This window comes from Nicotiana tabacum, chromosome 2, assembly GCF_000715075.1.
Source record: "Nicotiana tabacum cultivar K326 chromosome 2, ASM71507v2, whole genome shotgun sequence".
Taxonomy (NCBI): Eukaryota; Viridiplantae; Streptophyta; class Magnoliopsida; order Solanales; family Solanaceae; genus Nicotiana; species Nicotiana tabacum.
In genome coordinates this window covers 17,230,468-17,245,606 of record NC_134081.1, presented here as the reverse complement: position 1 = coordinate 17,245,606, position 15,139 = coordinate 17,230,468, and the positions used below count along the sequence as shown (strand labels likewise).

General features: G+C 43.1%; 1 protein-coding gene across 1 annotated transcript; it reads left to right on the top strand.

The window, feature by feature from the left end:
• Window positions 1-12,321: 12,321 nt before the first annotated feature.
• LOC107816555 (uncharacterized) lies at window positions 12,322-14,884 on the top strand. The gene has a single exon (XM_016642282.2). The coding sequence runs from the start codon at window positions 13,186-13,188 to the stop codon at window positions 14,665-14,667; it is 1,482 nt and encodes a 493-aa protein (XP_016497768.1). The 5' UTR covers window positions 12,322-13,185; the 3' UTR covers window positions 14,668-14,884.
• The last annotated feature ends 255 nt before the right edge of the window (window positions 14,885-15,139 follow it).

The following is a 15,139-nucleotide window of genomic DNA, read 5'->3' as shown; positions in this document are numbered from 1 at the left end:
CCGGAACACGTTGTGCATCAAGTGCATAAAAGTTGCTGGGGTATTGGTCAGCCCAAATGACATCACAAGAAACTCGTAGTGACCATACCGAGTCTTAAAAGCAGTCCTAGGGGTATCTGGCTCCCAAATCTTCAACTGATGATAGCCGAAACGTAAATCAATCTTGGAAAATACCCTGGCACTCTGTAGCTAATCAAATAAATTATCAATACGAGGTAGTGGATACATGTTCTTCACTGTAACTTTGTTCAACTGGCGGTAATCAATACACATCCGCATAGAACCATCCTTTTTCTTCACAAATAAGACAGGAGCACCCCAAGGTGACACACTGGGCCTAATGAAGCCCTTATCAAGCAACTCCTATAACTGTTCCTTCAACTCCTTCAATTCAGGAGGAGTCATACGATATGGAGGAATAGAGATGGGCTGAGTGCCCGACAACAAATCAATGCCAAAATCAATATCTCTGTTGGGCGGCATGCCCAAAAGATCAACTGGAAACACATCTGTGAAGTCCCTCACTACGGAACTGACTCAATTGTAGGGGTATCAATACTAACATCTCTCACATAAGCTAGATACGCGTCACACCCCTTCTCAACCATTCGTTGAGCTTTAAGAAATGAAATAACTCTGCTGGGAGTATACTCTAAGGTACCTCTCCACTCAAATCATGGTAAACCTGGCATAGCCAGCGTCATGATCTTAGCGTGACACTCAAGAATATCATAATGAGGCGACAACCAGTCCATGCCCAAGATAACATCAAAGTCTACCATACTGAGTAATAATAAATCAGCTCTGGTCTCAAAACCACTAAGAGCAATTAAACACGATCGATACACGCGGTCCACAACAAGAGAATCTCCCAAAGGATTAGACACATAAACAGGAAAACTCAAAGAATCTCGAGATACGCCCAAATAAGGGGCAAAATAAGAGGACATATAGGAATATGTAGAGCCTGGGTCAAATAATACCGGCGCATCTCTATGACAGACCGGAACAATACCTATAATGACAGAGTTGGAAACAACTACCTTTGTACGAGCGGGAAGAGCATAATATCTGGTCTGGCCTCCCCCTCTAGGGCGATCTCGACCTCCCCGACCTCCACCTCGAGTTGGCTGAGTAGGTGGGGCGGTAGCTGGTGCTGGAATCATAGCCTGAGAACCCGGTGGAGCACGTGGTGGCTGAGAAGTTCGTGAAGGTGCACCCATCCAAAGTTCTGGGGAAATCCCTCACCATGTGGCGAGTGTCGCCACACTCAAAACACCCCTCGGAAGGCGTGGCTGCTATGACTGACTCGGGCCAGGTCTGCTGGACTAGCCGCTAAAAGCACCCCGAGCAGGAGGCACACTAGATACTGGCGGTGCATAATAAGGCTCCTGGGGCCTAGAAGGGACCAGAATACCACTAACGGCTGGAAGAGCTGAATGAACGGGGCGACTTACATAACCCCTACCATGGCGAGCTACTGGGGCACGAGCACCAAAATAAGAACCAGTCTCTCAAGACCTCTTGGCCTCTCTCTCATCTCTATCCCGGGCAAGCATGCCCTCCAATCTCCTGGCGATACTCACAACCTACTGATAAGAAATATCCATCTCCAACTCCCCGGACATACTAATCCGGATACTGGGGTGGAGTCTCATAATAAACCGTCGAACCCTCTCTCGAACTATGGCAACCAAGGCTGGTGCATGTCGGGCCAAATCACTGAAGCGGATTGCACATCTGACACAGTCAAAGCACCCTAGCGCAACTACTCAAACTCTGCGTGCCATACGTCCCTAAGGCTTTGAGAGACATACTCTCTCAAAAACATGTCCGAGAACTGAGTCCATGTAAGTGAGGCTGCCTCATCCGTACTACTCAACTCACAAGCACGCCACCATTGATAGGCTGCTCCTCTAAGCTGGAAGGTGGTAAAAGAAACCTCACTCATCTCTGCTACGCCCATAGTACGGAGAATACGATGACACTCCTCCAGAAAACCTTGAGCATCATCTATAGCCAATCTGCTGAAGGTAGGTGGGTGGTACTTCTTGTACCTCTCAAGTCTGAGTTGCTCCGCCTCAAAAGCGACTGTCCTAGTCTCGTGCTGAACCGGAGCTACCAGCTGCATTGGTATAATCTCTGGAACCTGGTCGGCCTGAACCCACTGCTCTGGAGTATCGGCGACGGGAGTCTGTGCTCCTCCCCCGGCTTGAGATGTGGCAGGAGCAAGTGGAATCAATCCAGCCTGAGCTAAGGTACTGAACATGCTCAGAAACTAGGCTAGAGTCTCCTGGAGGGCTGGTGCAGCAACAGGTACCTTAGGTGCATGCCCTCCAGCTGGAGCTACTGGGGGCTCCTCTGTAGCAGTTCGTGCGGGTGCTCTGGCTGCACCGCGTGGACGTCCTCTGCCTCGACCCCTGCCTCGATCTCTCGTGGCTCTAGTAGGGGGCGCGAGTGCTTGGTCATCAGATCCGCCTGTACGTGTCCTCACTATCTGTGAGAGAATAGAATACAGAAGTTTAAAATTTCGAAGTCAATAATTTTCGCACGACAAAGAATCAAAGAAGAAGAATTTTTTCTACCGGTTCCATAGCCTCCCAAAGATAAATACAAACGTCTCCGTACCAATCCGCGAGACTCTAATAAACTGGCTTGTGACTCACGACACCTATGAACCTAAAGCTCTGATACCAACTTGTCACGACCCAAACTCGCTCCGTATAACATCGTGATGTCACTTAGTCTCTACTACTAGGTAAGCCTAACAAATTGCGGAAATATAACAAAAACGAAAGTAAAACATAGCAACTAAAAATAGTGGATAACTAAATAACTAATAACAATGCTACTCGGCATGTACAATAACCAATACTCTATAATACACAGTCTTCCCAAAACTTAGAACATTATAAGTCACAAGCTACAGAAGGAAACTAGTACATCTATACACCAGAGTCTAACAAAAGAAGTATGGAAGGTAAATGACATATGAGAGAATAGAGGGGGACTCCGAGGTCTGCGGACGCGGTAGATCTTCCTTGAAGTCTCTGTACAGCAACAAGCACTCTCAGCTAGTAGCGGGGCTGATAAGAAGCACCTGGATCTGCATACAAAAACATACGCAGAAGAGTAGGATGAGTACACCATAACGGTACCCAGTAAGTTGCAAGCCTAACCTCGGTAGAGTAGTGACGAAGTCAGGTCAGGACCACTGGTATATAATAAATAAAGTAGGAGAATATACAGTATAATAAGAGACTAGAATTTAACAAAAGGAAACACAGCAAGGCAATAGTACAACACACAGGGGTAAACATCAGGGGATCTCCCGAGATACCATTTCGTAGTCCCAAAATAAATATACAGGGAGAACTCCTGAGGTACCGCCTCGTAGTCTCAAAAGTAAATGTGCAGGAAGAACTCCCGAGGAACCGCCTCGTAATCTCAAAAGTAAATATACAGGTAGAACTCCCGAGGAACCACCTCGTAGTCTCAAAAGTAAATGTGCAGGGAGAACTCCCTCGTAGTCTCAAAAGTAAATGTGCAGGAAAAACTCCCGAGGAACCGCCTCGTAGTCTCAAAAGTAAACACACAGCCCAACCGATAAATACCATAGTTACACCAGCTATCTCCGATGCTTGGTGACCGAAGAGGATCAGGCCAAAATGGACGAGGTGGAGGCCCCCTACCTTTTCAATGAGGCTCAATAGGTATTGAATCGGGTAACTTCGAAAGCTTTCCTATTAAGTACTTAGATTAAATTGCGAATAATCATAACATTCTTCTTTGTGTTTGTAGGCCTCGGTGATCCATCATGACACTTTTCTCCGATACCGGGAGGAATTAAACCAACACGAGACCGAGGCTTGGGAGCTCACCGAGAAAAGGGATGCTTACAATCTCCTCAGTGAGAATCTCCAGGCCGAGTTAGAAGCGGCTCGGAAGGAGCATGTTGACCTGATCGAGCAGGTAAGACGAGTATTCAAACTTAGTGATGATGATTCAGAAACAATGGCTAATGATCCAAACCCATAGGTTTAAAAGAGACTTGACCATATCGAGCAGCTCCAGATGGAGGTGGACACGGTGAAGGCTGAGGCCGAAGAATGGAAGAAAAATATGGACCGCCTGGCCTCGAAAAAGGAGACCGCCCGAGAACAACTGGCTTCGACTGAGGTCCAGCTCCGGGCTTCAAAAGAAAAAGTCTTGGTATAGGTCAAGAAGATCAAGGATATCCATTCTCAACTAAGCTCGGCCGTCTCCGACCAAGAAAATCTGGCCAAGGAACTCGAGGTGGCCAAGTCGGAGGTTGCTGCGATTATGGACAAGGCTAATGAGTAGGTGGGCCAGCATAAGGCCGATGCTGGGGTGGCTCAGGTCCCAGCGAGAAACTTGGCGGAGCACATAAAGTGGCAATCCCGTAGGGAGGCCCTCGAAGGAGTTCAAGCTCAGGGCTTCAACCTGCTGGCTGAGATCGAGAATGCTAAGATATCTGAAGCAAAGGCCAGGAAGCTAGATTATCCCAAGGAAGAGGATTCTGAGGGATCTGAAGACTCGGATGAGATCGAAGGCGACGGCGCGGCTTCCGGTGAAGATTAGACCACCTAGGATCTTTTTAAACATTTTGTCTTTGCCGTTTTGTCCACTATAAATTTCTGTATTGGGGCCATTTCGCCCTTGTAAAAAGAATTTTGGGTAAATATATAAAAGGCTTTCTTTCCCTTTCAGTTTTCGGATGTTTTCTTTGTTTTATCATTTGTTTTCACAAAGATCGAAATGTCTTAGCATGAAGTAACTTAGGTTATGTTCGTAGGTTCAAACAAACCTCGTCTTTATATTTTTCCGTTTTAAGGCATATTGGGGGTTCGGTGTTATCGGAAACCTTTTCCCAAAGTAAGTAATTCAGATTATAGTTTGTTGAGGGTAGCCTTTAGAATCGATTATGAAAAAAAATTCTTTTTCGAAGGCCTAGTTTTGGTACGGGTCTCGGGCGTCTCCGAGCCGTGTTAATATGGTTGTAGCCTTTTAGTTTGGGAGTCGCCCAGTGGACTTGCTTTCCTGAGTTATCCGGGCTTGCTAAAGATAACAGTCCCCGAGAGGAGGTGGCCATGACCTTCAAAATTCGGGGGTTGCCTAATAGGTCTTTTGCCCCCGAGGTCTAGTAGCTTAGGCCGTCCGAGTTTGTTTTCAGATGACAGTCCCCAAGTGAGAGAGTGATCATTCAAATTCCACTTATAAGCGGCCCTTGGGATCGTTACCTTTAAGGGATCGGAAGTAGGAAATTCCTAAAGGAATGTAAGGAAGAAATTTTAAAATATAAGATGATTGCAAGGAAGAGACTTCTTTTTATTCTTGTGCATAATAAGGATATATATGTACATGCTTTGCGTCAGGGTTAGAGCAGTTTACGTGATCACAGTTCATTTGACCGTTTGGCCCTTACATTGAATCCTATCATTCGAAACCCTTCAATCCTGAAATCTCTTTCCATGTTAAAGTTGATATCGGGGGGTAATACCCCCCAGTGTTCAAGGTTGATCGAAGTGAGGCCTCGAATACTGTTTTGATCGTTGTTATCGGCCTTCAATTCTAAGTTAGAACGATTTACTTGTTGCCTCGTTAAAAACCTTGCCGAAAATCCATTTGGGACAAAACCGATTCAAGGGAAAAAGAGTGCAACGCGTGCTTTCAGACCTAAAATCTCATACTTTTCCTCATCGATTACCTGCAAGAGTTAGTCCAAAATATAAATGAAAGAATATGAATAAGGTCGCACCTTATCAGTAATATCGTTTTAAGTGAGTTACATTCCAATTGCTCGGTAGCTGTTTACCGTTCATTGTCCCGAGATTGTAGGATCTTTTTTCGATGATTTCGATGATATGATACGGTCCTTCCCAGTTCGGCCCCAACTTTCCCTCGTTCGGGTTTTGGGTGTTCAACGTGACCTTTCTTAGAACTAAGTCCTTAACGTTAAAGTACAGAAAGTTGGCCCTCATGTTGTAATATCTCTTGATCCACTGCTTTTGGGCAGGCAGCCGAACAAGGGAGGCTTCACGCTTTTCATCCAATAGCCTCAGGCTCGTATTCATGGCCTCGTCATTTGATTTCTTTATTGCATATCGTAATCTGATGCTTGACTCTCTGACTTCGACCGGTATCAGAGCTTCAGCACCGTAAACCAATGAGAACGGAGTGGCCCCGGTACTGGACTTTGAGATCGTACGATATGCCCAAAGAACTTCGAGAAAGAGTTCCTTCAATTTCCCTTTGGCGTTGGTCAACCTCTTTTTAAGGTTCTGGAGTATGGTTTTGTTGGTTGATTCGGCTTGTCCGTTCCTACTAGGGTGGTATGGTGTCGATAGGATCCTTTTGATATTGTGGTCTTCAAGAAATTTGGTCACCTTTCTACCGATGAATTGCTTCCCGTTATCGCACATGATCTCGGCCGGCATTCTGAACCGACACATGATATGATCCCAAATGAAATTGATGATCTCATTCTCCCTGACCTTTTCATATGCTTGGGCTTCTAACCACTTGGAAAAATAGTCAGTCAGAAATAAAATAAATTAGGCCTTACCCGGTGCCCATAGAAGGGGCTGACAATATCCATTCCCCACTTCATGAACGGCCATGGCGATAAAACTGAATGTAGCAGCTCTCCGGGTTGGTGTATCATTGGATCATGTCCTTTGACATTCATCACATTTTTGTACGAACTCCTTCGCGTCCTTTTCCATGTCGATCCAGTAGTAAACTACTCTGATCACCTTTCGAACCAATGATTCGACGCCCAAATGATTTCCACAGGTGCCTTCGTGAATTTCCCTCAGAACGTAATCGGTATCTCCTGGTCCTAGAAATATTGCCAGCGGGCCATCTAACATTCTCCTGAATAAGATTCCATCCTCAGACAAATAAAATCAAGTTGCCTTTGTACGGAGGGCCCTTGATTCTTTTGAATCTGAGGGTAATTTGTCGGTCTTCAGATATTCTATGTATTTGTTTCTCCAATCCCAAGTCAGTCTTGTAGAGTTTATCTCGGCATGACCTTCTTCTACCATCGATCTCATGAGTTGCACCACTGCTCCCGAATTAAGCTCGTTGTCTTTGACCGATGATCCTAAGTTAGCAAGGGCATCGGCCTCACTGTTTTGATCCCGGGGGACGTGTTATAAGGTCCACTCCTTGAACTGGCATAATGCTACCTATAATGTATCCAGGTATCTTTGCATTCATTCTTCTCTGACCATGAATGTTCCATTAACTTGGTTTACCACGATGAGGGAGTCGCACTTAGCTTCGATCACCTCAGCCCCCAAGCTTTTGGCTAGTTCGAGACCTACAATCATGGCCTCATATTCGGCCTCATTGTTAGTCAATTTTTAGTTTCCTAGAGGCACTTAGTAAAGAGAGCGCCAGTTTTTCTAGGTGAGGGTGCCTAGTCTCGGCCTCTGCTAGGGTCTTGCTAATATAATAAATTGAAAATTGCGTACCTTGCTCTTCTCGAACAAGGACTACATTTACCGCTATTTCCGATGCTGCCAAGTACAAGTACAGTTGTTCATCTGTTTTCGGTGTATCAAGCAATGGTGGGCTCAATAAATATCGTTTGAGCTCCTCCAAGGCTCGTTGACATTCTGGGGTCCATGAAAAGTTGTTCTTCTTTTTTATCAGCGAGAAGAATCGGTGACTCTTATCCGATGACCTCGAGATGAATCGCCCTAGGGTAGTTATGCGTTCGGTTAACCTTTGCACGACCTTCACATTGTCCACGATCGTGATATCTTCGATGGCTTTGATTTTGTTGGGGTTGATCTCGATTCCTCGGTTGGATACCATGAACCCAAGGAACTTACCTGATCCGACTCCGAACGCACACTTCTCCGGGTTCAGCTTCATATTGTACTTCTTCGAAATGTTGAAAGTTTCCTGTAAATATTTTAAATGGTCCTCTGCTCACAGGGACTTAACCAATATGTCGTCAAGATAAATCTCCATCAATTTTCCTATTTGTTCCTCAAACATCCGGTTTACCAAGCGTTGATAAGTGGCACCGCATTTTTTTATCTGAATGGCATCACGTTATAACAGTACGTGTCATACTTGATAATAAAGGAGGTTTCCTCTTGATCATCCGGGTCCATCCGTATTTGGTTGTACCCGAAATAGGCATAGAGAAAGCTAAGGATCTCGTGGCTAGCCGTGGTATCGATCATGCGATCGATGTTGGGCTGAGGGAAGGAGTCCTTCAGGCAGGCTTTGTTCAAATCTTTCTAATCTACACACATTCTTAGTTTGTTCCCCTTTTTAGGGACTACTACTACATTTGCTAACTAATCTGGGTATTTAACCTCCTGAATGGACTCTATTTTAAGGAGTTTAGATACATCGTCCTTGATGAAAACATGTTTGACCTCGGATCGGGGCTTAGTTTATGGGTGGTTACCATTGGGGGGATCCCCGTCATGTCAAGATGGGACCACGGAAAACAATCCATATTAGCTATAAGAAATTGAATGAGTTTTTTTCTGAGCTCGGGAGTTAGCCTCGTGCCCAGGTATACCTTTCGATCGAGTAGATGTTCGATCAATATGACCTGCTCTAGCTCTTCGACCATTGATTTGGAAGAGTCGAAATCATTGGGGACTATAAAGGATTGGGGAACCCTGTAATCATCGTCTTCGTCAGTCCCCTGCTTGTCTGGTTGGGTTGAGGCTGGCATGGGTGATTTCTATTTGGCCTCTTGTTTTGCTTCCGACCTTGACTCCTTTGATGTTGCAAGTGTTGATATCAGAATTACTTCATCGACTGCAAACATCTCTTTTGCGGTTGGTTGCTCTTTGTAAATCGTCTTAATCCCTTCTGGTGTCGGGAATTTTAACACATGGTGAAGGGTCGAAGGCACTGCCCTCATGTTGTGGATCCACGTCCTCCCGACAGGGCGTTGTATCTCATGTCACCTTCGATCACATAAAACTTGGCTTCCTGGATGGTCCCGGCAGCATTGATTGGTAATGTTATTTCCCCTTTAGTGGTTTCACATGCCATGTTGAATCCATTCAGGACTCGGACTTCGGGTACGATTTGGTCTTGTAGACCGAGCTTCACCATGACCCTTGATCGAATGATGTTGGTCGAGCTACCTGGATCAGTTAACACACGTTTAATTTGAATTTTATTCACGAGTACAGATATTACCCGTGCATCATTGTGGGGCTGTACGATCCATTCTGCATCCTCGTCGTTGAAAGATAAAGTTCCTTCCGGTACGTAGTCTCGAGTTCATTTTTCCCTAGTGATGGATACTTTGGTGCGTTTCAACATCGGCCCCTGTGAGATATCAACCCCGTCGATGATCATGTTGATGACGTGCTGAGGTTCTTCTTATTCTACATGTTTGTTAGAACCCCTGTTTCTGAAGTGATTCTTGGCTCGGTTGCTCAAGAATTTTCGAAGGTGACCATTGTTGAATAGACGAGCTACTTCCTCTCTCAGCTGTCGACAATTTTTGGTTTTGTGACCGTGAGTGCCATGATATTTGCACATCTGGTTAGGATCCCTTTGGGTTGGATCGGTCTGTAGAGGTCGAGGCCATTTGGTATCTTTGATACGCCCGATAGATGATACAATGGCGGCAGCATCGATATTAAAGTTGTATTCCGATAGCCTTGGTGCGTCTTTGGGACCGATGGACCTGTCGAGGCCATTTTTGGTCATAAGTCCCCTGCTGCTCTTACCTCGGTCATTTCTCCTTTTGTTTCTCATGGAGTTTCGCCCAGACTCGTTGCCTCTCCGATCCCCGTTATATGGCTGATACCAATCTCTATTCGACCTCGGTTCCCAGTCAATATCTCTCTTGATTTTGTCGACGGGTCTGATAGGATAAACGGACCAGGAAGGAGCCCCAAGTTGATCGTCTTCGACCCTGATTTTTGATTGGTACAGATTATGCACATTCGCCCAAGTAACAGCCGGGTACTCTATCAGATTCTGTTCCAACTGCTGTGAAGCCATCGAGCTTCGAACATTGAGCCCTTGGGTAAAGGCTTGAATGGCTCAATCATCAGCGACCGGTGGTAGGTCCATCCGTTCTATTTAAAATCGTGACATGAATTCTCTAAGCATTTCATTGTCCTTCTGCCTTACCTTGAAAAGGTCCGACTTCATGGTCTCGACCTTGATGGACCCCGCGTGTGCCTTTACGAAAGAATCTGTAAGCATAGCAAAAGAGTCAACAGAATTAGGTGGTAAATTGTGATACCATATCATGGCTCCCTTCAACAGGGTCTCTCCGAATTTTTTTAATAAGACGGATTCGATTTCATCATCCTCTAGATCATTCCCTTTGATGACACATGTGTAAGAGGTGACATGCTCGTTCGGGTCAGTCGTTCCATTGTACTTAGGAATATCGGGCATGCGTAACTTCTTGGGGATTGGCTTGGGAGCTGTACTCGGGGGAAAAGTTTTTTGCACGAACTTCTTGGAATCCAGGACTTTCAATATAGGCGGTGCTCCTGGTATTTTATCTACCCTGGAATTGTAGGTTTTCACCTTTTTGTCGTTGGCCTCGATCTTCTTCTCCCCTGATTCTATCTGTTTCGTCAATTCCTCGAGCTTCTTTATAATATCGAGGTTAGCCCCCGATTCATTTTCGTTCGACCTTTCTATGACCAGTTGATCCCTGCGGGTGACTTCCCAGGGAGGATCGGGCTCAACCTTGCTCGGTGCACGATATTGGTTTTGTAACTAAGTTATTGTCGTTTGTTGTGCCTGCAACATTTCGAAGATCACTCATAGACTGATCTCGTCCCCTTCAACATTTTGTATGTTTCGAGTTGTCGATCGGGCTACACCACGAATGCTATTTTCGGGGTCAGTAGGCAAGTTTGCGTCGATAGCCACATGTGAATTGGCATCAATCGGATCTGCGATCGGAATTCCAGCGGGATCAGCATGTGGTATCTCGTTACCGGGTGCTATGTTGTTATTTTCATCTTGGTGACCGAACTCGTTGTCAACGTGCAGAGGTGTTAATTGAGAATTTGACATTTTTGTATTTTAGCCTGGAATCAAAGACATTTCAAAGAGCAAGCGTAAAGCAGTGTGTGTTATGGAGATTTATATTAAATAATCACTATTATTCTTAGCCCCACGGTGGGCGCCAAACTGTTTACCCTAAAATCAGATAACAGTTGAATTTATACGCGATTTTAAGGATACGTGATATAACTTGATACAAATTGAAAGAACAGATTAATGTCGAAATTAATGATAAAAAAATAAATGCAAACCACACAAATTGAACAACCTTAGCCTTGAAGGTTGATACGTGCCGAGATTTTCGCCGTGATATCTAACCGATTGTGGATATTTTGGCCTTCCGTTATTTGGCTCGATAAAGTTTCCTCGATCTTATTTGGTCCCGGAGTCACGAGCTCGATGATTTAACTTCGCGCCTTGGTTCGATATAATCCAGGATCGAGTTTCAACCTATCACGTTTCAGTCCCGACTTGTCATACAGTAGACGAGCCCGATTTCGACCGTATACAGGTATGAATAACTTTGAAAATATAACAAAGGATAAAAAGTAAGATATTTTATGAAAAATATTTGTAGGGTATAACATTATTTTTAATCCTCTTTTCTTGAAAGATAATTGTTTTAAAAGTCATATGAAATAAAAAAAAATTCGATTTGACTTGAAGTATACGACTTTTCTTCATTTTTACCTTTTGGTCTATGAGAACTCGTACCATTAATCTCGATTTATTATATTTGCTCTTCCCTCTAACGTCCATCTTGGCTCTAATTTGTTCCAATAGAACCACTAACAAACGAAAGACTATCAAATACTCCTAAGATATTCAAATATACCCTTAAATCTTAGTCAATTAAAAAAATCCAAATACCCCAGTGTTGTTGTCACCGCCTCAGTCAAATCCAATCAAATTTTCAGGATGAAAAATTATTTAAAGAAAATATATATTCCCTCCCTTTACTTTAATTGTCTACTTTTAATGTTGCACTCTATTTTTAAAAAAATAAATAAAGTACATATTTTATAATTTTAACTATAATAATACTAGCATTTCAAAATATATGGAGAATAATTTGGGGAATATGTAGTTAATGAATAGGATAAAATATGAAAAACAAATCTTAATTTACTGAAATTAATAAGTAAATATAAAAATAATATTTTTAATATATTGAACAAGTAAAAGTGAACGGAGGAATACATATTTGAAACCAAAAATAAGGATGAGACTCCTATAAACGGAAAGGTAAACCAAAAACATATTTAAGACAATTCTGAAAGATTAGGGACATATTTGAACATTTTCTTTATAAAAAATTTCCACAAGTAGAAACACGGTTGGGAAACGGTGAGGTTCTCGAGATTTCGGTGTTATCCAGTGCACGCTTTTTCCAGTTTACCTCAACAACGGAAACCAACAAATTTGTCTCCCCCCACCGGCACACACACTCTCTTCAACTTCTTCCATTTGGGTCTCTCTCTTTCTCTCTCTACATTCACAAAAACCCATCTTTTTCTCTCTCTCTTTTTTCTTGTATTCATATGTATGACGAATTCTTAAGAAAGACAACGACTTAGCTAGTAAAATAAAAAGATAAGATGAGGATGTTAATGGCCATTGATTCATCTCTATATGGTTTCTTGGTTATTGCAGCTTACCCCAAAGGGTATTCTTCCAAAATTACTTCAGATTTAGTCCTTTTCTTGGGCCTTGGCTTCATTGATTGGTAATTTTTCATCTACCCCACCTCCACTATATTTACACTTATATTTAAAATAAAATAAAAATTATACTAAAGATTTAATTTTTATATGTCTTTCTAAAGCTTATGCACTTTGTTGATTCTGTCTCATTCTTTTGTTGCATAATAATTAGGGCTTTGTGAATCTTGTTTTGTATTTTCTCTTGACCTAGGCTTATAGTATATGCTGATATTTGCATAATAATTAGGGGTTTGATGTTATAGGGCTAGCATCTTTGATGTGTTTGTAAAGATTAGTCTTTTGTCAATTTTTTGTTCTTTGGTTTGTTAATTTTCATTAGCAATTGTCCCCATCTTAGACAGAATTTTGTAAGATAGGGATAAAAAAGGGAATTGTGAGATAGTAGAAACTTCTTGTTACTGTATTGTCAATGGAGAATCATCATCCTTCGACCCGCTTGTCCATGGATTCGAGTGCTTCTTCTTCACATGATGAATTAGACTTCGAGATGAATCGCCAAGTAGTCATAACTTGTCCACCTGATATTAACTTGCCTTTATCAGCTGAGCGTAGCCCTCCTCCGCAGCCATGGAACTCGGAACACTGTGATATTCTTGATGTTGGGCTTGGGACCCAAGTATATGAGACTGAAAGTTCTCTTAGTGCACCTAAGGTTGGAAGGAAATGTGCAAAACGCTTAGATAGTATTTGGGGTGCTTGGGTTTTCTTTAGCTTTTATTTTAGACCTGTGTTAAATGAGAAATCCAAGGCAAAGATGGTACGAGATAGTAATGGATATTCGGGGTTTGATAAGTCTGATCTCCAGCTTGATGTATTCATGGTTCAGCATGATATGGAGAATTTGTATATGTGGGTTTTCAAGGAAAGGCCCGAGAATGCACTGGGTAAGATGCAGCTCCGGAGTTACATGAATGGGCATTCTCGTCAAGGAGAGCGTCTGTTTCCCTTTAGTGTTGACAAGGGTTTCGTCCGATCTCATAGAATGCAGAGGAAGCACTACAGGGGACTATCAAATCCTCAGTGTATTCACGGGATTGAGGTCGTTCCATCTCCCAATCTCGTGGTTCTTGACGAAGAGGAGCGGAAAAGATGGATGGAACTCACGGGTAGGGAACTCAACTTCACTATCCCACACGAAGCAAGCGATTACAGTTCATGGAGAAACCTCCCCAACACTGAATTCGAGCTCGAGAGACCACTCCCACCAATTAAGAGTAATTCGCATTCCAACCCGAAGAAACTAGCTAATGGATCAGGGCTTAATTTATTAACTCAGCCGTCCAATCACAGCAATGGGGACGCGATGGATCTACTACCTGCCAATGGCAAAAGGAAAAAGGATTTCTTCCCTCACGGAAACGAAGATGAATGTTATCTGCAAGTAAATCCTCCTTCCTATCAAACTCCGGATTTGGAAATACACCCAACTGAACCACATTGGTTACATGAATTTAGTGGGGTTATGAGGGATGCCTACGGGCCTGTTACAGCTGCTAAAAGCATATATGAAGATGAACAAGGTTACTTGATCGTAATCAGTTTGCCATTTGTAGATCTTCAAAGGGTGAAAGTTTCCTGGCGGAACACGCTCACACACGGGATAATAAAGGTATCTTGTTTGAGCACATCTAGGATGCCATTCATCAACAGACAGAACAGAACTTTCAAGCTCGACGATTCATCCTCAGAACACTGCCCTCCAGGGGAGTTTGTCAGAGAAATTCCTCTCTCAACAAGAATTCCTGAAGATGCTAAAATAGAAGCATATTACGACGAATCAGGAACAGTGCTCGAGATGTTGGTGCCAAAACTCTGTGAAGGGCCTGAAGAACATGAAGTACGTGTTTGCCTCCGTCCTCACCTTGGTGGAAATGACCTCATGTTGACCTAAAGAAAGAAGTAGAAACGCGATCGTGATCGTTAGGAAGGGTGCCTTATTATGCACCAACTTAGTTTCTTATGATGTGGTTTATGAAACTGTATGATCCATATTCGTTTTCCACGCACTAAATGCGGTTGCCTTGTTGATAGGTTTTCCAGACTAGCTTTAGCTTCTGTTGCAACAGTATGTTACTATGAAATTTGATATCCTTGTTTAGTTTAGTCAATTGATATTTTGTCATCTACTAATTTCCATATCTCTCATTGGAATTGCTTGCAATGCTAGTTAGCACTTCTGTTCTTCCAGATCTGAAGATTGAATGAGGAAGAAGACGTTTTGTTGTGTCACACAATGGTTTGTCATATTGGTATTCAAGAATTGTTTGAGATATGTGAGGAGAGACCCATATGCAATCTATCCTTTACAGTTTGTTTGGATGGTTGTTATTTGTTGTATTGTATTGTATTATTACTTTAAATAC